Source organism: Volvox carteri (assembly GCF_000143455.1).
Source record: "Volvox carteri f. nagariensis unplaced genomic scaffold VOLCAscaffold_42, whole genome shotgun sequence".
Lineage (NCBI taxonomy): Eukaryota > Viridiplantae > Chlorophyta > Chlorophyceae > Chlamydomonadales > Volvocaceae > Volvox > Volvox carteri.
The window spans coordinates 1062374-1082987 of NW_003307585.1; the positions used below are offsets into that span (position 1 = coordinate 1062374).

Genomic DNA, 20614 nt, shown 5'->3' on the forward strand with positions numbered 1-20614 from the left:
GGGGGGGGGTCGCGCCGGTTCGGCAGTGGTGGGGGCGGTAGTTCCAGGGCTTTCAGAGGCAGGGGCACGTGAGGCTTTGCCAGCGATAACTTAAATCTTCCCAGCAGCATATTGTACACCGGATATGTAATTCTTCCACCTAGCTTTGATTCCTCGGACGATTGTGGATGCAGAGAAATAAGGGGAAGGTTGCGGGGTTCCCGCCCCGCCCTGCCACAGAGGTGAGGCAGGAATACGCGAGGCACATTCGCGAGTAATTTTTCGAAACGGTGATTATTTTATCGGGACGTCGTCGAGATAGAACTTGGAAAGCATTGCCGGACGTTGTGACGTACGTGCGCCCGCGCCATAGACCATCCCGGCAGTGCGCGTGTGCAGGCCCACTGTTTGGTGTTTTTTGTTCGGGGGAAAAAGTGGGGAGGGCAAGAGAGGAGCCAGTTCTGGACGTGATCGCGGCGTAGGCCTTGATAGAGGTTTTACGGAGGAGGGAGGGAGGTAGAGGGGGGGTTCTTATGCAAGGTTGCGAATCGGCTTAGCAGCTAGGAGTCCGGAAAAGAGGTGGTTGTGCTTCAGCACGAAGGTTGGAAGTGACGTGACGGTTTTGGGCGGTGTTGAGGATTCTGTAGGGTACGGGACGTTCCTTGCGCTTGTCAACTCCTTCTTGTGAAGCAGCAGCAGCAGCACCTTAGACGACACCGCATGTTTAATTTCGACATGGAAATGGTCATGTTAGGTGGTCTTGTCCAACCCCACTTACCCGCGGATGGCTTCCCCTTTCTCTCCCCCCTAGGAGACGCACTCTTACATCAAAGTACTTAGGGTTAGTACCTACCTGCCAATTTGCTTTTCTTACTGGCCAAGGACACCTGGGTGACACTTAGGGGCCCTGCTGCAACGTTGCAGCAGGGTTAGGGTTAACCCTAAGGCAAAATGTACTCAATGTTCAATGCCAGTGGTCCTATGTAGGCGTATTGCCGCCTGTCCGTTCGTATGTCCGTCTGTGTCCTATGTGAAAACCACAATCGTCATTTGTCGTTAACAACCTCCGCACGTCCTGGATCCGCTGGAAACCCTCCAACCTCAACCACACATCAAGTCGGCACTACCGTTACAACCACCGACACAACCACCCCCCGGAAACTCCCCTAAAAGGCCATTGCAGCAGGCGCCACCGAGCAAAGCCACCCGCCGCCATGCCCTCCCCCTCGCCGTCCTCTTTCCCAGCCCCTAGCTCACCAACCGCGTCATACGGTATTATATCCACACATATATCCACATCGCATCATCAAGTCTCGTTAGTTAGTCGTCTTGAAACACACACCATCACATGGCTCTAACGGACCTCCTCCAACAGCTCTGCCCCAGCCGCCCAACCGCCACCAGCCATGCTCTCGCCCTCGCGAGGCGCAGAGCATCCATCCCCCATACCCCCTTCCTCCTCTCCCTTCTTCCTAATCTTTCTTTTTCCCAAAGAGGGGAACAAAGCCCCCCCCCCTCCCCCGCCTTTCACGTGATGGTGTGACGTCACCAGGGCAACACGGCTTTTGTAACGAGGGCCCCGCATATCACCACCACCTCTTATCACCACCACCACCACCTCTTATCACCACCTCTTTATCACCATCACCACATGTGCGTGTAGGCTGGATGCTCTACAGGAGCCTCCCCCCAACCACTTCCCATCCACACACACTCCTTTCACTTCCACACTTCACTACAGCGTCTTCTTTCCACGCAGCCTACCCACCGGACCCCGCTGCTTCCCGCTGCTTCGCCTAAAACTCCCCTTCAATAACGCACAAGGCCCGGCCAGCTCTTATCGATATTGGCCTCATGCCGCGGCACCACCCAGTCATAGCCTCGGCTGCTCTCACGACGGCAGCATCAGAGCTGCACCGCCGCCGCCGCCGCCACCTGCAGCGGCGGCGCCAACACCGCCGCTGCCACCCAAACCGCCCAAAGCGCCGCCGCAACCGCTTCCGCCACCACTGTACTGCAGCACGTGGGAACGTGCCGTCGCCCGTACAAGCGCCAGCTGTACGTCCCTCGCGTAGCGGTCGTGAACCCTTAGCATCGCCGCCAGGGCGCCCATGGGTCCACCGGTGCCGCCGCTACCGCCGCTGCCGGCGGCCGTGCCAATGCTTGTGGCGACGGCGCCGCGCGCGCAGTCGCTGGCCCATTGCCGCAGCAGCTGTACGTCATCCGTACTGAAGAGGCGGCCGCCACCGGCGGAAGCTTCCAGAAGCGGGATGGCGTAGAAGAGCAGCGGCAAGCAGAGGCGCCGCGGCGGTGTACGGCGGCGGACCATGGACATGAAGGCGGCGTGGCCGGCCGCGAGTGACCCAAGGGTAGCGGGGTCGTCGGGCGGCGCCTGCGGTGAAAACCAGGATGGCAGTCGGACACGGGTTGTGCTCGCGCGCGCGCGTGTGTGTGTGTGTATGTGTGTGTGTGGGGGGAAATGCGAATGAGTACGCGGAGGAGGTCGTGGCGACGGGAAATGCACGGCGGAAGGCAAAAAGGGTTAAGCGGGCCCTGGCCCTTGGCTCCTCTGAATCCAGGTGCCGATGGAGAGGCAGACCGCCGGAAGGCTAGAAGAGGCGCAGACGGACGGGGTCCCCAAGAGAAAGCACAGGGCAAAAAGAGGAAAAGGGAGTGGGAGGGACGGCGGAGGCTCTCAAGGCGCAGTGGCGCAGCGCAAAACCCCAAGACACGACATGTGCAGCCCTTCTCCCCCCCCACCCTCTCCACGGGCCCATTTCTCCTTTCTTCCCTCTTCGTCTCCGCGTGCATACCTCAAATCCCCCCTCCCCCCTCCCCTTCCCAGCCCAACCCATCACCTCCTCTAAATCGCCAACAAGAGCCTTCCTTTCTCTCATATCAACACCCAAAACCATAAAACCGCGCCAGGCCCGCCTGAAACCATCCCTCCTCCCCCCCAAAGCCCGCAAGCTCGCTCACCCCCGAGTCTCGAGCCGCCGCAAGTGCTCCCATCGCCTGACTGAGCCGCAGCACATCCCCTAGGAATGACGTCAGCCCGCGACCCCCTCCTCCCCCTCCTCCTCCTCCTCCTGCCGCCTCCTCTCCTCCCCCGCCGCCCGCTTCCCCTCCAACCACGGGCAGCCACTCCAGCAACGCCTCCAGCTCGCCGCCCCCCGGCAGCGCCAAGGCCCCCGCCTGGTAGATACCGAGTCGCGCCAGCAGAGCCTCCTCCACCGCAACCCCGACCAGCTGCAGCGCGGCGGCTGTACGGCGGGTGTCACCTGCACGAACCATCCACTGCACTCCGCTGCCCAGGTGGCCCCGACTGAGAGCGTCCACACCTGATGTGTGTGTGATTGTCATTGTTATTGTAGTGCCATTGAACCCCGTGTGGGGCGGGGGCGGAGGGTTGCGGAGGGTTGCGGGGTTTGGGGGGGAGGGATGGGGAAGTCAAGAATGGGGGAGGGGGGAGAACTCGCGAGGGACATGAGCTTTATCAGGAAATGATAGATTCCGGGTAATTTTACAAAAACGTTATTTTGTATATGTAGAAATCTGGAGAATTTGAAGAATCTGTCAATAGTCTACTACCTAGGATTTGCTAGGGCATGTGGCAATCCATAAGTGCAATCGTCGTACATCAAATAAGACATGCAGAAAGCAAGACGCAAGGGTCACATGTCGGCGTTAAGGAGGGACGGAGGTGGCGGGGTGAGCGGGGGGAGGTGACTGGGGAAAGGGGGGTTGGAAGGACGGTATGGAGGGGGGTTCAAGAGCCGCGGGCGGGGGATACACGACATGTGGGGTGGGAACAGAGACACGTACATACGCACACACTCGTAACGCTCACCCGCCATACGACACAACACGGCCGCCGAACCACCCAGTCCCAAACGCCGACACGCAGCCAGTGCCTTTTCCAATGTACGAACATCCCGACTGTCAACCTTGAGGGGGATTGGGGACGGGAGGATGGGGACGGGAAGAGGGGGACGGGAAGAGGGGGAAACAGCCGGGGAAAACCCAGCACGCCGGGTTACTTTTATAGAGTAGTAGCAAGGAAAATCAGACTCAATGAGGTCGGGTAGGGGGTCATAAATTCGCAGAACGCAAAAAGACTCCCGTCCGGCTGTCGGAGTATAGCGTTCTACGGGGAGCGGATGGAGGAAGTGCCCGGTGCAATTACAAACACAGACATATACACACATATACTCACACACACACACATACACACTGGTCTGGTCTGGGCTGGGCTGGGCTGACACTACTGCAATTAGCGGTTTAAGGTCCAGGGTTCGATTCCCGGGGAGACCCCCGAATTAGTCGGGAGCGCGAGATTATGGCTAGCTGCTGAGATGTGGAGTTGAGGTCACAGTTGTTGGACTGGATTCGCACGCTGGATTGGTGGCGATTGCCGAACCCTCCGTCTCTACGGTTGTTCGGGTGAATGGATGAGGAGGGGTCCCTGAAGGCTGGATCCGCCGCCTTGGACTTACTGTTCGTATGGCGAAGACAGTGTGGTAGTGGTGAATGGTGCTATAAGGTGATAAATCGTAGAACTTACAATGTGATAAAGCGGCCCAGAAGCCTCCCACTCTGTAACATTACACATACACACGCACACGATATACACACTAGCACGCACGTGTGTTTTCCCCCTCTCCCCCCTTACCGGCAGCGCCTCCATGAGCGCCTCCACCGCCGCTGCGCCGTGCTGCGGGCACCACGCTAGGTACTGCAACACCAACTGCCAACCGCCACTCATACAGTTGGGTAGCAGGGAATCCGCCCAGGCCAAACGAAAGTACTCCATCTGCACGTACGTATGTATGTATGTCCCGTGGGCATGTGCATGTGTATATGTGGGTGGGGGAGAGGCGCGGATGGCTTAAATAACAAGACACGAAAAAGCTGGAAAACACACACACGCGAGGTCCAGCGTAATGTACGACAAGAGGCCAGACATGCAATACGGTACAGAAAATACGGCAAAAAGTTGGAAAATGCAGGACAACAAGGCTCATCTCGTCAGGCAATCCTGTCCCCCCTCCTCATTTACCCCCCACACACACCTACGACCCCTAAATCTACAGCCGTCTCCCCCCCCAAACACACACGCACACGCACACCTGGTCGCATCCTGAAACAGCCAGGCGCTGAGTTAGCACTCCGCCGCCACCGCCTCCAGCCCGAGCCGCCCCCCCTCCTCCTCCTCCTCCTCCCCCGGCCGGGTAGGCCGCCATCAGCTCCAGCGAGTGAGCCAACAGCCAGCCCAATCCCAGACCGCTGGTGGTGAGCTCCGAAACCACACCAGCAATGTCCATTTCAGTCAGGGCCTGCTCAGAAGACATACATACAAACACACACAGGGGCGCAGGCACAACCAGCCAACCACACACGGCTTTGTAGGGCGCACGCAACAACAGCAGCGGCAACAACAACGCATGCGGATTTAAAGCGCGAACGCACAGATGTGAACAATATGAACGCGAACGTGGAGAGACACACGGGCGGCGGACATTCCAATGAATGAATCTGCTCCCAACCCCAAAGATAGGGTTCAAATCGGTGGTTTTTACCACCGGAATCACAGCTCATCCCCCCCCCGGTCCCGGTCGCCCCTTCATTCCATCCTGGCAGCAGCTTCACCGCGTTCGTTATTCGTCTTCCCTCCCCCTCCCTATCCGCCCGCCTCCAAAACCCCACTCACCTCCAACAGCCCCGCCAGCCAATTCAGCAGCCCGCTGCTGTCCCCCCCACCCCCACTCCCGCCTTCCCCCTCCCCCTCCCGTCGAGCCGCCGCCACGGCCGCCTGGCATTCCGCCAACAGCGCCTTCAGCTGGTTCGCCGCCACCACACCCCCCGCCTGGCGATGTACGACCTCCGCCGCCGCCAGCTCCAACCAGTCGCGAGTTGCGGCTCGGAGGGCAGTTGGCTGACCCAACAGAATCGCCAGTACGGACCGTACGCCTGCGCCATTGTGAAATGCAATGGGTAACGGTCGGCGGCGGCGGTCGCACTACTAGTGGCGGCCAAGTACATGATGTGTCTCAAACATCATCGCCCCGAGATCATCTTTTCTGGCATTTGAAGGACACATCGGCAGTTCTTCAGCCTGCTCACTTGCTTAAAGAAAAAACACTTACTAGTCTGCATGATGCATACATACTATACACTCACAAGGTCATTCCGCGAATCCTAAACAAGCAACCCTGACCCCCCCCTTACACACCCCACTCCACTCCACTCCACTCCACTCCACTCCAACACACCCCCTCTACACCCTCTACACTCCACTCCACCCCGCTCCTTGTCAAACCCCTTCATGCATCCGTCCCGGGGAACGGACTCGTCAAAAGCAACCGCCCAGTATAGCCCGGAATTTTACACACTTCCACCCCGTCCCGCCCCACCACCCCCCCCCCCACCACCACCCCGCCACTCCCAAGGACCACACACACACCCTCCGCCGTGCGCCGGCTCGCCGCCCCCGCCGCCGCGAACAGCCCCTCCGAGCCCGCAATGTCCTGAACCTCCCGCAGCCACACCGCCCGCGCGGCCGCGAAGTCCGCCAGAGAGGAATGCGCCCGGGGGTCCCGGCAGCCGGACGAGGGGGCCAGGCGGGGCAGCCGCTTCAACAACACGAACAAACAATCCGTGAGCTCAACCTGCGCCGGGGCGTACGGGAGTACGGGAACACGGGAGTACGGGAATACGGGAGTACGGGAACACGGGAGTGCAAGCGGGTGAAAGGCGGTTGTCTCTTTAATAGGTGGCGGTAGGACGGAATAAGACGGGCCACAGACGGGTGATGCTGTGGGGTGGTGGTTGGCGAGGAGGAGGAAGGAGGAAGCGGAGGGAGGTGTGGTGGTGTGATAACGTAATAAGAATGCGGGCGTACCCATCCATCCACCCTCCGCCGGCGCCGCCGCCCTCCCCCTTCCCCCCCAGAAACACACATACATACACACGCGACCATTAGCACACAAAAACACACATACATACATACACCCTTCCCTGTACCCCTCCCTGTACACCCTTCCCTGTACCCTTCCCCTTCCCCTTCCCCTTCCCTGTACCCCTCCCTGTACACCCTTCCCTGTACACCCTTCCCTGTACCCTTCCCTGTACCTATCTTCCCCAGCTCCAAGTCCCCACCCACTGTCCCGCCCTCACCTGCGCCCGCACACCGGGCTGCTGCAGCGCCGCCGCCGCCGCGGCCCCCCCGCCTCTCTGCCCCCCTCCCGTCACCGCTCTCCGCACTTCATGGCAGTCCAACAGTTCCATGGCCTCGGAGATGCGACCCAGTGCCGCCAGGCGGCGAAGCACGCCCCAGTAGCCGGGGTGGGTGTCGGGGGAAGGGGAGGAAACCACGTCCTGCAGCCGCTTGGCCAGGGGAACCCGCTCCGAAACCACCTCCAGAACTTCGGAATGTGACGCAAGCCATTGGACAAAGTCCTGGAAAAGGGGGCGAGCGCGCGAGAAGGAGCAGACGAGCCACGAACGAGAATGAAGCTGTCATGTCAAGGAGCTTCTTCCGTGGCGGGCTCCTTCTAGACACCAGCCCCGCTTAGCGGGGTTCAGGTTTGAAGAAGTTAAGAGGAACAAAGCAAGTACATTAAAACGCAAAACCGATTTGAAACGGGAATAAAAAAGTCAAGTCAAGCAACAGAGTCAAGACTGAGAAAAAACTGACAAAGGAGAGTGGATTGAAATGCGGACACAAGGGCTGCACCGGAATTAGAGAGATACACACACACACAATTACACACACACACAAATACACGCAAACACACACACACACAAATACACACACACGTAGCCACACGCACTCGCCTCCCCCAGGTTGCCCTCATGGCGAGGCGCGTCCACGAAAAAGATCTCCATCAAGTGCCACAGCGCGACCTCCAGGTGGCTCTGCCCGCCGTCCGACTGAATTTCCTCCCTGTACGGCAGGCAGTTGGGTTCGGTAGTTCGGGGGTGGTCAGGTTGGTGTTGACACGTCAGCCAGGGAACGCTTTTCCAACAGGAAAGAAAATCGTCTACCATCGTCATCTACATCATCGTCGTCGTCATCATCATCTACACCATCATCATCATCATCAAGTTGTTGTCACCTCCATACAAGTACTGTCCCAAACAGAAATGGCCGTACGGGCGCATTGCCTCTTGAGGCAGTGCTGGTCATAATGGTAATAAAGAGAGGTAATAAACAACCCATATATAAAATCCCAACAGACCCCAAAAACGCCACTTTAAAAAGTACAAATCGGACACACAGGAAACAAACCCCTCCTGGTTCATCATTTAGGGGCAACGTTGGCGGGGGCGGGGGGAGAGCGAAGGTTTGGGTTTCAGGGTTTTCCCGACTTCACCTCCTCCCGGAACCCCCCTCCCCTTCCCCCCACAAAAAAGAACGAAAGAGGTTTTCCCCCCGACACCACAACAAACTCATGAACCCCCTCTTTCCTCCCCCGCCTACCCCCCCCCTGGAGCGACCCCTTGGGCCCAAAGGGCCTGTACGACATGGCTCACCGTGCACCCATCAGCTGTTCTCGTATAGTACGAGCGTACGACGCCACGCGCGCCAAATGGGCATCATCTCGCGCGCCTAGCAGCGAAGTGGGAGTAGCATAGGGGACGGGGTGAGAGACGCGTGCAGGCTATTTCGCTGGAAAAGATATGTACGGGGGTTTGAGGGCTGTTTTAAGGCCAGTAACAACGGCATTTTCTGCATCTCATATCTTTGCCAGACCGACATAAGGGATGGCTATGATTAACCCTAGGCCAGCGTGGGATCCAACACTTTGACCGGACAGGATTGGTGCTCTGTTCTTTACTGGCCCAGGGATTAGCAGGGCGTATGTGTGTGTGCGGGTAGGCTTTTGAAGGCATGCATCCAGACGCGCAAAAGTTGTTTCAGCTAGGACGGGGGAAAAATGGGAATGGATTGATTTTCGCCGTCAGAATCACCATGTAAATAATATTATGACGACGATATCCTGACGCAAAAGAAGGTTTTGACCTTTTAAGATGATGACACGCGGCGATCATACGAAAAGGGACGTCTGAAGGTGTACTTTGTACGGAAAGTTAAACTTTGCAGCTGACAACATGTGCGTTGCACACGACGCAAGTGCATCCGATATGCGTACCTGAGAGACGAGAGCGCTGTACCTCTGCATACTGCTCGGCAGTTCCAAAGGAGATAGCACGGCTGTTGCTGTTCGCCTGGCCCCTGGTGGCACCCATCGACCACGTTGGACGCCAACGCAGACGCAGACAGCAGGCAGGAGGACATAAGGGGGCAGATACGAAGGGGAAGAGGGACAGGACGTTTGGAAGTCTAGGGGCGAAAGAAATTGCGAAAGGCAGGCCCGCCAAAACCGGTCATACTTTGCTTACCAACAGACTCGCGTCGCAGAGCCGGCGTTGCCTCCCTGCTCAGTGTTTGGATTTTGGATATCCAGAAGGCGTAACTCAGAGCCAAGTCCCCATGAGAAATGGAGGCGTGAACCGCGAGAGACGGGTACTTCAAGCGTTGGCTCGCCGCCGCTCATAGCGGCGATAGAGTTCGTCTCAGTTTGTGGCTTAGAGAGTTCTTCGCAAATTAAGCTGCTCTAAAAACGATGGAGTATGCTTCGAGGCCTTCTCCTAATCGAACTGTCCTAACTGCAACTTGAATAAGTTTGGCACCGCTTTGTCCGCATAATTCATATGAGTCTCAACGATACGACGTTTTGGTATCTGTCCTCCATGGATAAAGGACCAGTCCTAGCTCGCACCAGTTCGCCAGACAGCCGCTTACGGCGCTGTACTGCTGCCATGGCGCGCCACGCACACGCTTGTGTTCGGTTAAGATTTTTTTCGGCCTTGCACATCCCTTGTTACACAGGCAGAATGCGCAGGTTTCCCGTACTACATATGTTACAACCTGTGCCGGCCTCATCATACCTTTTGCCTTGCAGAACCACGATTGCATGTAAAGAATATGACGATGTGTTTTAATACCATGGCATAGTAATAAGGAGCTTGGTATAAACAGAAACTTGGGTAGGCAAGGTTTATGTTTAGCCCGACGCTCGGCTATCAGGGTGGTACGGTTATTTGCACGCTAGAGCATGCATTGAGGCGTCTTGCCTAAATCGTTTTGAGCCATCATACGTCTTCGGACAGATTCTGGGGGGCTTTCAAGCGGCGTTACACACGAATCGTGCGCTGGTACGCTATAAGTGTTGGATCTGCTTTGGTGTAAGGCGATGTATTTGGATAGGAAGCATAGGACGGCTTTCCATCGGACGCAGTCCGGGCCAGTTTGTTCTACGGTTGCTCGGCAGTTGCCTTTTGGGGGCCTTTGGACCTATCCTGCACATCACGACGCCTGTAGTTAGGATAATCCGTCGTCTGCCGCGCCCACAAACACTATATCCGTATAGGTGTTTTGCGTGTCAAGACTTTGTATCATGGACACATCGCCGGCTTGCACGGCCATCAGCGTGGAGGACGATGGCGCTGTTGCTAAGCGTGCCGATAGCGATCACGACATGGAGGAGGGGTCTGATGGCAACTGGGACAACGTCGCATCAGGCAGCGGTGGATACGGCGGCGATGACGATGTCTCCGGTGATGATGACGACCCGGCGAAAGACGACGAGGACGACGACGACGGAAGCGGTGACGATGACGACGAGGATGACGACGAGGATGACGAGGAACGTGACTTGATCATTCTTTGCAGCATGAGCCTTGGAAGGTCCGAACACTATCCATTAGGGCGGCCGAGATGGCGGGCTTCGCATTAAGGCCACCGAGCCCTGGTCACACCCTATAAGAACGCGCGCCTGTATGTGTGGTTTTGTGGTGGCCAGGAAGCGGGCGGCACACGAGCATATGGTTCAACTTCCTAAACATTGGGTTGTACAGGAAACAGGTGTACACCCACCCACGGCTTTGGGCATGGGCCTTTGCGAGCGCTTCCCGCCTACAAACCACTTCATCGGCCACACCAATCCGCGTTGTTACCCTCCCCTCCTTCCCCTCCCACACAACACACAGTCCCAGTCCGCGCCTCCTCCTCTCACAGCAGCAGCTTCAATCGTGTGTGGTTCGTCTTTCTCCTCATCTCACCCCTTCCTCCGCCTCCGCCCAGTCGTGGCCATCCCCGCGAGCGCGCGTGCGCAGGGCGCGGGCCAGCTAAACACGGCCTAGAGCTCGTGAAATGATGTCCTCCGGACGCCTCCAAAAAGAGCCACCACCTCTTGGCCTTCATGTATACATGTACCTCCCAACCAATCCATCCACCACGGCGCTGGTGGGTGCGCGTGGTGGGCTGTTTGCATCCCATTGCGAAAGAGTTTTTACCTCACGCCGCCCCAACTTCATCAATTCGCTCCACGGCCCTCTCCGCGCCGTCCCGCTGTGGTTGTAGGTGGGAACGATACGAGCAGGCCGTGGAGGCGGCGGCGGAAGCGGAGTCAGGCAAGCAAGTGTTGTCCAGTACGCAAGGTAGGGGGGACGTCAGGGGAGGGTGTAGGTGGGGTAGGGGCGCCGGGGTAGGGGTGGTTTGCAGCGGAACTACCCGGACGACATGCATAAAAACGATTAACCGCCGACGTTAAGAGTTACCAACCAGTAGTGCAGGGGAATGAGGGAGGGAATGAGGGAGGGAAGGAGGGAGGGAGGGGGATGGACGAACCACGAACGAGTGAAGCTGCTGCCAGGGCAAGAGTGTACCAGACGCAGAACTGACCAAAAGGCGTAGAACTGACCAAAGGGGGAGGGGGAGATGGAGTGAGGGGGAGATGGAGGGAGTTGGAGATGGAGGGAGGGGGAGATGGAGGGCGGGGGAGATGGAGGGAGGGGGAGAGGGAGGGAGGGGGAGATGGAGGGAGGGACCAGTGTTATTACATAAATGAACCAGGAACGGGCCCCTCCCTCGCACCTTCCCCCCTATTTGCCGGTCTCCCGTGTCTCCTTTCCAGCCCTCCTAACACAGCGCCGGTCCCCGCCCCTTGTTCATAACCCCGGGACGTTTGCATTAAAATGTTGAATTGAAGGTCTTGCCGCCAAGCGGCAGATCTTCAACCCCCGTGAGGCGTTTTCAATGCTGTCACGTGAGCTGTTGGACTTCCTCCGCGCCCGCCACGTGGACTGCTCTGTGGAGACGGGAGGGGACGACCTCTACCACTGGATTGTGGATCTGGGCTCTTTTTCGGAGAGCAGCGCCCTAGCAAAGGTGAGAAACAGTGACACACCCACACCCACACCCACACACCCATCGTGCCTTGTCTTTCTACATCGCCCTCGGGGCGTCCCAATGTGCAAAACGCCCTAAAGGAGCGCTACCCGCGCAGCACAATTCAACACTGCGAGAAGGCCTTATTAAACGGCCAAGAAGAATACTAGCTTAGGGTGACAATATGGCGTCAGCTAGCGCACAAATTATGCCAAAAAGGGACACAAAACAAAAAAAGTTGCATGTCGTCGTGTCCATGGCAAACGAGTTGTTCATTGTTTGGCCTAGAGCAAGGAGCGGGTGTTCAGACGGTATACATACAGGTTGCAAGTGTTCGTTTGGAACTGTCCTTTTTGAAACTTGCTCCTGGATAGCCCTCTACCATGACCCATGGGTCAGCGTAGTTCCTCAGGGGTCTGAAGCTTTTGGAGTGGCTTGTGTACTTTCGGCACTTACATGGATAGCGCCATTATTTGCATTTCCATCTCTGCATACAATTGTTTTCTTTTAAAAACTTTAATTAAGGTTTTCGTTTATTAAGGGACAATCAAGTGTTTCGTTTGTTTTAAGGGACAATTAAGTTTTTCGTTTGTTAAGGAACAGTTGAGTTTTACTAAGGAACACGACCCGTATCGACATATACATATAATTCACGGGGCTAACCTCTGTGTGCGAGGTTGGCGTTTTTTTATATTACCTTGTACGAAGACCTGGCATTCCAAATCTTGTTCAAAGTGTTTCAACCCTGAGAATGCTTGATGAAACATGAAACGCGGCAGGCGGAGAGGTATAGGCTCTTTGAACTCCGGAGCGTTTGATGCAGTTAGCTCTCTGCTCCCGTTTGCGGGCATGTGGTTGCCTTTATCTTAGCCTACCCTCTCCACACACACCCTCTCTCCCTCTATGGGACGATATTTTGGACATTTCTTTGCTTTAGAGGTTCGGGAGCCGCGCGCAGTTGTTTTTTCTCGCGTCATTGTTTTTTTTTTGATCCCTTCGGCATTGGGTATGTTTTGCACTGCGGTTGTTTTTTCTTTAGGGTTTTTTTAGTTTGCATCACGTCACACGCCACGTAATACCCCCCCCTTCTCCCTCCCCTTATTTTTCCACATACACCTGTGCGCGCGCCCCGCTGCTGCTCCTCGTCCTGCTGCTGCTGCTCCTCCTCCTCCTCCTGGCAGCCCTGGGGCAGCAGCTTCACTCGTTTGTGGTTCGTCTTTCCCTCCTCCTGCCCCCCCCCCCGCAGGACCTGAGGGAGGTGTCCCGGCGGTACTGTTACTCGACTGTGCGCCTGCGGGTGCGCTTCATGCGCGGGCTGCACCCCTTTTTCCCGCCCTCGGTAGAAATTGTGTGGCCGCACTTTGTTGGCCCACTGCTGGGAGCTGTGGCCTCACACCCCATGCTGCAACTGGAGAACTGGGACCCCTGGCGACCGGCGATGGACACCATCGGGCAGATCAAGGCATTTTTGGAGGTGGGGGGCGAGGAGTGAGGGCTGAGGTGGGGGTGGTTTCTTTGTTACGTATGTGCGGCTCTGCTGTTATTGTCGAAGGAGCCCGGGCGAGCGGGAAAGGGACGTTAACGTCCCGCTCCTCTCCCGGTGCTGTAATAGTTTTCAATGATGACAGTCGACCGTCCGTGGGGCCCCGGACCCTCTTCCCCCCCACACCACCTCCTGGAGGGGTTTTACGGTCGCCTCCCCCGGGCCCCCACCGCGCTCATGCGGAACTTGTAACCTACATTTCATCTTTGGAAGTGAGGGAGAAATTGACGGTAAATTTATTTGGGCCAGATTGTGCTTTTGACAAGTTGAGCAACTATTCATTATGACATCAGATGCAAAAGAGGGCTGGATTATTTTGGGGGATTAGATTTTGAGCGGGTGCTGTTTAAGAGGTATTTAAGAGGGAGAATTTTTCCGTGAACCAACTCTTGCAACTGCTCCGCAGCAACCGCTACAACGGCAATAACCGTCAATACAAATTACTTTCTTCCCCGCAGACCAATGCTTGTGTAGACCTGGACAACCCCGCCAACGATATTCGTCGCCACCCCAACTCAACCTACTCGACTTTGGAGCGAGGGCTTGCCCGCCTGGAGGCACTCAGCGGGGTGGCGCCCACATGCATCCAGCAGCCCGACATCGCGGAGCTGTACGCGTGAGTTGCATCTTTGACAGATACATTCTATTGCGCTTCCTTCACGAATCCTTTATTTAATGGTTGTAATAGCATTTTTTGTGTATTACTTTCAAAATTGATGTATCCATCAATCTTTTTTTGGAGCATTGTTTTGGGGCGTGTTGTGTTCTTATCCTTCTATTCATTTGTGTTGGCTTATAATTTGTATTAATATTTGTTTTTGTACAGGTAGATTAGTATGGCTGAAACGAAAGTGGGTGAAAAGTGCGCGGTGTCCATTTGTTTTTTTGCGTAATTACATGCGTATACGTGCGTGATGACGATGTTCAGCTGCTGTGCTGTTAAAATAGGACTGGGGGCCGCCCCTTGAACATTCAATTGTGCTTTTCTGACACACCAACTGCCAACCGCCAACTGCCAGTTTCACGCGCACGAACTTCCCTCTCCCCCTCCGCCTCCGCATCCATCCTGCCCATTCAGCGCGCGGGACTCGTACGACAAGGACGCCGCTCGGCTGCAAGCGCTGGCAGAGGCGGGCAAGAAGCGGGGCCGCTCCGAACCAGCGGGGGCGAAACGCGCTCGAGAGGTAGTTTGGGCACGCGGCACGGGGTACGGCAGCGGCCACGATAGGAATGGTGAGTTGGGATAAACCGTCTTTAACACCCCCAAGGGGCTGTTCGGGGGTTGAGGTTGCGGGGGCCCCGGCGGCTGCTAGGGCCTGCTGGGCCTGGCCCCTAGCGGTTTGACTTGGAGTTAACGGCGGAGTTAGCGGCGGAGTGGAGAAAATACACGCAGGAAGTCGGAAAGAGTCAGCTCTGTTGATTTCCCGACTGCACGGACTGCCAAAGACGAGTCCTAAATGATTGGGAAAGGCCCCCCCCGCCGCCAGCTTCGCCATAGCTGTGTCCTTACTTGCGTTTCCCGCATTCCTATGTCGTGAATGCGTCGTTTTGTTGTTATTATTTAATGTTATTATTACTACTGTTGTTGCTGCTGTTGCAGCAGTTTGTTTTCTCGCGCTTTGATGAGATGTGAATCTTTTTAATGATGTAAAAAAGCATATCCTCGGCTACGTTGGGGGTCTCCTCCTGCCGCCTAAAGGGGAGCAATGGGACGCCAAAGCGACGGAGGCGGCCCAGCGCGCGCGCGACTCCGAAATCCAGGCGCTGTTGGACGACTTGTACTGCAGCCTCGTACGGGAGCTTGGACCGCGGCCCCTTCTACCGCAGGAGGTCGAGGACCAGCAGCAACAACAGCAGCAGCAGCAGCCACATCATGGGCCGCAGGGGAGGGCAAAACAGCAGCAACGGCAGGGACAAGGTGGAGAAGGTAAGGCCCTTGTAGGGGGCCGCGGGGGAGTCTCAGATGCGGCGGCGGCAGCAGCGGCGTCGCGTGGCGGAGGGGATGGCGGCGGTGGCGGCGGCGTTAGCGCCGCAGCTGGCGACGACAAAGGTGGGGGGAGTGCGGATGAAGCCGAGGCCATGGAAGGAGTCGAGACGGCGGCTAGCGCTTCGGCGGGGTCAGGGATGGCGGCGACACAGGAGACCGCAGCCGCCGCCGCCGCCGACCCGTCGACTGCAGCAGCAACAACGACAACTGCTGCTGCTGCTGCTGCTGCTGCTGCTTACACTACTGCTACAGCCGAAGTAGCTGCATCTGGCAGCGGCGGCAGTGGTGGCGGCAGCGACGGTGCGATGGACACGGCCGACACGGAGCCGCGGTTGGGCCCGGAGCGTTGCGCGGCTGTCCTCCGGGACTCGTGTCTGGTTCCTTTCATTGTTCGGGAGCTTCACATGGCGTCGTTTGCTGACATGGGCGCCAGGTGTGCCGGGGGGGGGAGTTGGGTGGGGAGTTTCGGGTTTCTTGATTGTTGTGTTTTTCCAGGGTTGTGGCAAGGGGATAATAATCCTCCGGGTGTGGCGGTGTGGCAGTGGAGCGGTATGCTTTGGGGCTGTTAGGCCTATGTGGCAATACGAGGCGAGGCGATATGGGCCAATGTGATGTAGGATAAAAAGCACGGTAGGTAAGGCCGGATCGAGAGCAGCTGCATCAAAGAGGGGGTGTGCGGGGAGCGAGTTGTTCCTTCTGTCGTTCAGTCCTTGCCTGGCCAAAGCCAACCCGTAGACAGTCCGAAAAACAGTTTGAAGCAGACCGGAAAAAGTCCTAAAGTACGTTTTTATGGCTCGTATGGGCTCTTTGCACCTTAGAAATGGCAACGCAACTCTAGAAGGTGGTGTAATACACAGCGTAAATACACACACACACAGTTTACAGATGAAGCGCGGAGATTGTTGTTGTTGTTAATCCTCTCGGGGGAGTTGGGAATCAGGGCCCCAAGAGACACACACACACACACACACATATATATATATATGAGCCTTACCCTTGTTGCGCATTTTACGTAGTGTGTCTGTATGTACTGCTTTTTGCATCGTCGTCATCATCAACATCATCATCATCATCATCATATGAACTCCCTCCTCCCTCTACCCGCATCAGTCTTTCCATGGCACCAGCTTCACTCGCTCGTGATGCGTCTTTCCCCCCTCCACCCCCCTTTAACCCCCTTCTACCCCTGGGTCGGTGGGTCGGTGGGTCGCTCACAGGCACAAGTACTACTCGGCCCTGCTGGTGGTGCTTCGGGAGCTGTGCCGCCCGGGCACCCAGGACCTGTTGTGGATGGAGACGGATCAGGGGCAGCAGCGGCAGCAGCAGCAGCACCCGCAGGGGCCCACCGGTGCTACTGCTGCTGCTGCTGCTACCTCCTCCTCCTCTTCCGGCTGGTGCACGAACCAAGGAAGGTCGTCGACGGGACGAAGTGTGGCGGCCACCATCACATCGGGGCTGCGTTCCGCCGCCAAGATGTACCTAAACGTGAGCGTGAGATGGGATGTGGATCCGCTTCCCGCTGCACTACGGAGCGACCTCGGGAGCAATCCCGTGGCTTCTTGCCGTCGCCTCTGCGCTCACCCATGCAAAAACAACAACACTGCTGCTACTACTCTGCTGCTGCTGCTGTGGCCGCCGCTATCCGCTATGTCGCTTAACCCTCGCCGCTGCTATCCGCTGTGTCGCTTAAGCCCCCGTCTGTCGGCGTCGCCGTTAATGTCCTACCTATCATCTACATCACGCAGGTGCTGGGACCCGCAACCGTTCAGACGGACAAGGTGCCTCCCTCGGGGCCCTCCGTTTCCGCCGTCTTGCCATTTGCCGTACGCGCACCCGACAAAGGTAAGTCAGATGAATGCATCCTCTTGTTGGTGCTAATTATATATGTGTGCACATGTACGTGGTGGTGAGGTTGAACCCACCATCGTGCGAGGCTCCTTTGCTGTCTCCTGCTGTCGATTGAAAAGTCCCTGACCGTTTGCGCAGGGGGCCGCCGATGCAGCCCTTCAGATGCGACCCCCTCTGCCCCCTCTGACCCTGTGCCATCTGGGCCTTTCTTTATCGCCATTGCAGCGGAGAGCGCGACGCGGGAGGCGGAGGCTACCCAACGTATGGCCAAGATCATCATGCAGCTAGCGCTCTACCTGGACGCGAACATGGCGACGATGACGGCCGCGGCGCAGCCGCCGCCGCAGCCGCCGCTGCCGCTGGCGGCAGGAGCAGCGGGAGACGCAGTGGCATCAGCGGCGGCGGCGGCGGCGGCGGCGCAGTCACGGCAGGGGCAGGAGGATGCTACGGCAGCAAACGCCGCCGCGGCAGGGGCGGCAGCTGACGGCGAGCGGGCAGCTAGCGGCGCGCAGGCCAGCACTAGCGCGGGGGGTTCAGCGACGGGGCCCAGCTTGTACGTGGCGACGCTGAAGCCGCTGCTGGTGCGTTCGTCTGTGGTCAGCTGGGTTAGCTTTTTGTTAGCTAGAAAACCTGCTGAAAAGATGTCACCCTGAGGACGAGAGAAGTAGGGGGGTATTGAGTACGGGGGTTGCGGGTGCGGGTGCGGGTGCGGGTGTGGTAAGGAGCGCAGCACGGTTCGCATCCCTAGCCAACCCGCTCTGCCTTCCTTCCCTCCCCTATCCTGCTTTTGATTGTGGGCCTTGGGGTGGTGTGCCCGCCTGCAGCGGACGCAGCGCTGCTTGCATTTCCTTTCCTTCATAACTCTTCAGGAAAGAGCACTAGAGGCTTTCCCTTAATTGTACCTTTTTAGTGAGTAATTCTTTATTTAGTAAAAGTATTTGTCTTTTGGTGAGTATTTGTCTAACTACTTATCTCAGTAAGGTAATGGTTGACTCGAGTGCGGGCCACAGCAAGGCCTCGCAGCGGCCCCCCTGGGGTCCCGCGTGTGGCCCTGGCAGCAGCTTCACTCGTTTGTGGTTCGTCTTTCCCCACCGGAGTCCCTTAAGGAGCTGCACAGCCCAGTACCGTGTGAGGGTGTAGATGTATGTTTCTCGTGCAGGCGGGGCATGGTGTAAGCTTTTGGAAACGGTTTGGTTTGGACTGGTTTGAATCAACCTGTATAATAGTTTTCGGAGCTCCATCGTACTTGTCCCGGCCCCCTTTCGTACCCCTTCTTTCGTACTCGTACGGCGGGGGGGGTACGTTGCAGGTTGATACGGTGTCGGGGTTAGGCCGAGCACACCACTACGCATCCAATTCGCGATCCGAGCAACATGCACCGCGGACACGGGCGGTGCGGCTGGCTAAGGAGGTTCGTGTGTGCTGCTGACCTTGGGGAGCGGGGTAATGGGGGTCGCGGGTGTACGCGCAGTGTGTGTGTATGTCTGTATGTGTGTGTATGTGTGAGTGCTTTTGTATGTGTGTGTATGTGTGTGTGCGCCAGTTTGTGCATCTGCGTGTGTATGCCTGTATGTGTATGTGTGCCTGCCTGCTTGCTCACGCATTGGAGGCCGAATGTTCTTCAGGGATGTGCACAGCGCCGCGCCCTCCCTGCTTCTTGTCTGTTGTCTGTCTATCTGTCTCTCTGTCTGTCGTTTTCGTTTCCCTCTGAACTGCCGTCTTAAAATGAGCGAGAGCACAAGCCAGGCTGTACAGTCGGCGTGTCCTTGTAGCTGTTGTTCTACACATCTAGGCTCCCATACACCTACACATAAACATGTGCGATGTATCAACAGCTCCCGCGAACCCCCCACGTTCACCTGTCGTCTCCGTCATCGTGGAGGGTTTTTTAAATCCCAACCCCCCGGGGCGCTCAGCATTTCCCGGGACTGCTTTGACCACAGGCCGGGGTCCTAGATCACGTGTGTGGAGACGTACATGCGCATATTCCCTTTGTCCGTCTATCTGTCTGTCCGTCTGTCTGTTTGTCTGTCTATCTGTTAGGTGGCTTCCCTGGAGTCCCTGTTGCCGCTCTCAGAGTCGTCCAGTGTGTTCGTACGAGTGGACGAGACTGCTGTACAGCTATGGAAAGTGATTGTGGTGGGCCCCGAGGACACGCCGTACAGCGGCGGCTGTTTCGTGTTCGACCTGTACTTCCCGCCGCAGTACCCCAACGTGCCCCCCCAAGTAAGGACGTGCGTGCCTCTACGTGTGTGTTTTAGGGACAACATACGTTTTATGGAAAAAATATGTGTTGCAAAGCTGCTTTGGAGGACAGACCCTGGGAGGAGGGGGTGAGGCTGCGATGACCTTGGTGGGACAAATCCTCCCCCTCCCGCCTATACAAAACCTACTTCCCCCCTGTATATATACACACACATATACATATATACATATATATACATATATACATGTATACATATATACATATACACATATACACATATACACATATACACATGTTGTTAGCATTCGCCCACCACAGCCCCACACACACCCAACGCCTTTCAGTTCTGCACCCAGCCCATCCCAGTCAGCTCGCCAAGCTGACTTGGCCTTCAGCAGCTCGCAAATGTTGGGAGTGACGACGAAGAGTATTTATCATCACCCCTCGTCTTTTATTTCTTTTGTTTCATCTCCGTCCAGTCATCCAGCCATGTACCTATCCATGCACGCACCGCGCAACCCCCTCATCATCCCGCACACCTCCCCCGTCTCCCGGGTCTTGATGGTCCTTGCGGCATAAGACTTGGCTACACCCCCCCTTCCCCCCTCCCCCCTTTTCTTTCGGTTGCTACTATCTTGCCCTGGCAGCAGCTTCAATCGCGTGTGGTTCGTCTTTCCCCCCCTCCCCCCTTTTTGGTCAGTTCTACGTCTGGTACACTCTTGCCCTGGCAGCAGCTTCACTCGTTCACGTGGTTCGTCTTTCCCCTCCCTCCCTCCCTCCCTCCCTCATTCCCTCCCTCCCCCCCACCCCCTCCCG

At 56.9% G+C, this 20614-nt stretch overlaps 3 protein-coding genes across 3 annotated transcripts in view; 2 read left to right on the forward strand and 1 right to left on the reverse strand.

The window, feature by feature from the left end:
* The window catches only part of VOLCADRAFT_118736 (uncharacterized protein), a gene marked incomplete at both ends in the record, with an annotated part of 9170 nt that extends 8720 nt beyond the window's left edge, over positions 1 to 450 (forward strand). The window contains one exon of the mRNA XM_002954338.1: positions 353 to 450. Coding sequence (XP_002954384.1) covers positions 353 to 450 — 98 coding nt within the window. The remainder of the gene's footprint in view (positions 1 to 352) is intronic.
* A 1420-nt stretch (positions 451 to 1870) lies between these two features.
* VOLCADRAFT_95258 (uncharacterized protein) lies at positions 1871 to 9539 on the reverse strand (the record flags this gene model as incomplete). Its single annotated transcript, XM_002954408.1, has 12 exons — positions 1871 to 2371; positions 2959 to 3320; positions 3830 to 3926; positions 4652 to 4792; positions 5109 to 5315; positions 5690 to 5949; positions 6443 to 6647; positions 7156 to 7437; positions 7798 to 7924; positions 8515 to 8590; positions 9135 to 9217; positions 9385 to 9539. 12 exons carry the CDS (start codon positions 9537 to 9539, stop codon positions 1871 to 1873), a joined length of 2496 nt encoding a protein of 831 aa, XP_002954454.1.
* A 2534-nt stretch (positions 9540 to 12073) lies between these two features.
* On the forward strand, positions 12074 to 19929 carry VOLCADRAFT_64713 (uncharacterized protein; the record flags this gene model as incomplete). The annotated part of the gene is made up of 2 exons (XM_002954339.1): positions 12074 to 12172; positions 19714 to 19929. Coding segments are annotated over 2 exons (315 nt in total), but the record flags the coding sequence as incomplete, so codon positions are not given.
* Positions 19930 to 20614: the final 685 nt, after the last annotated feature.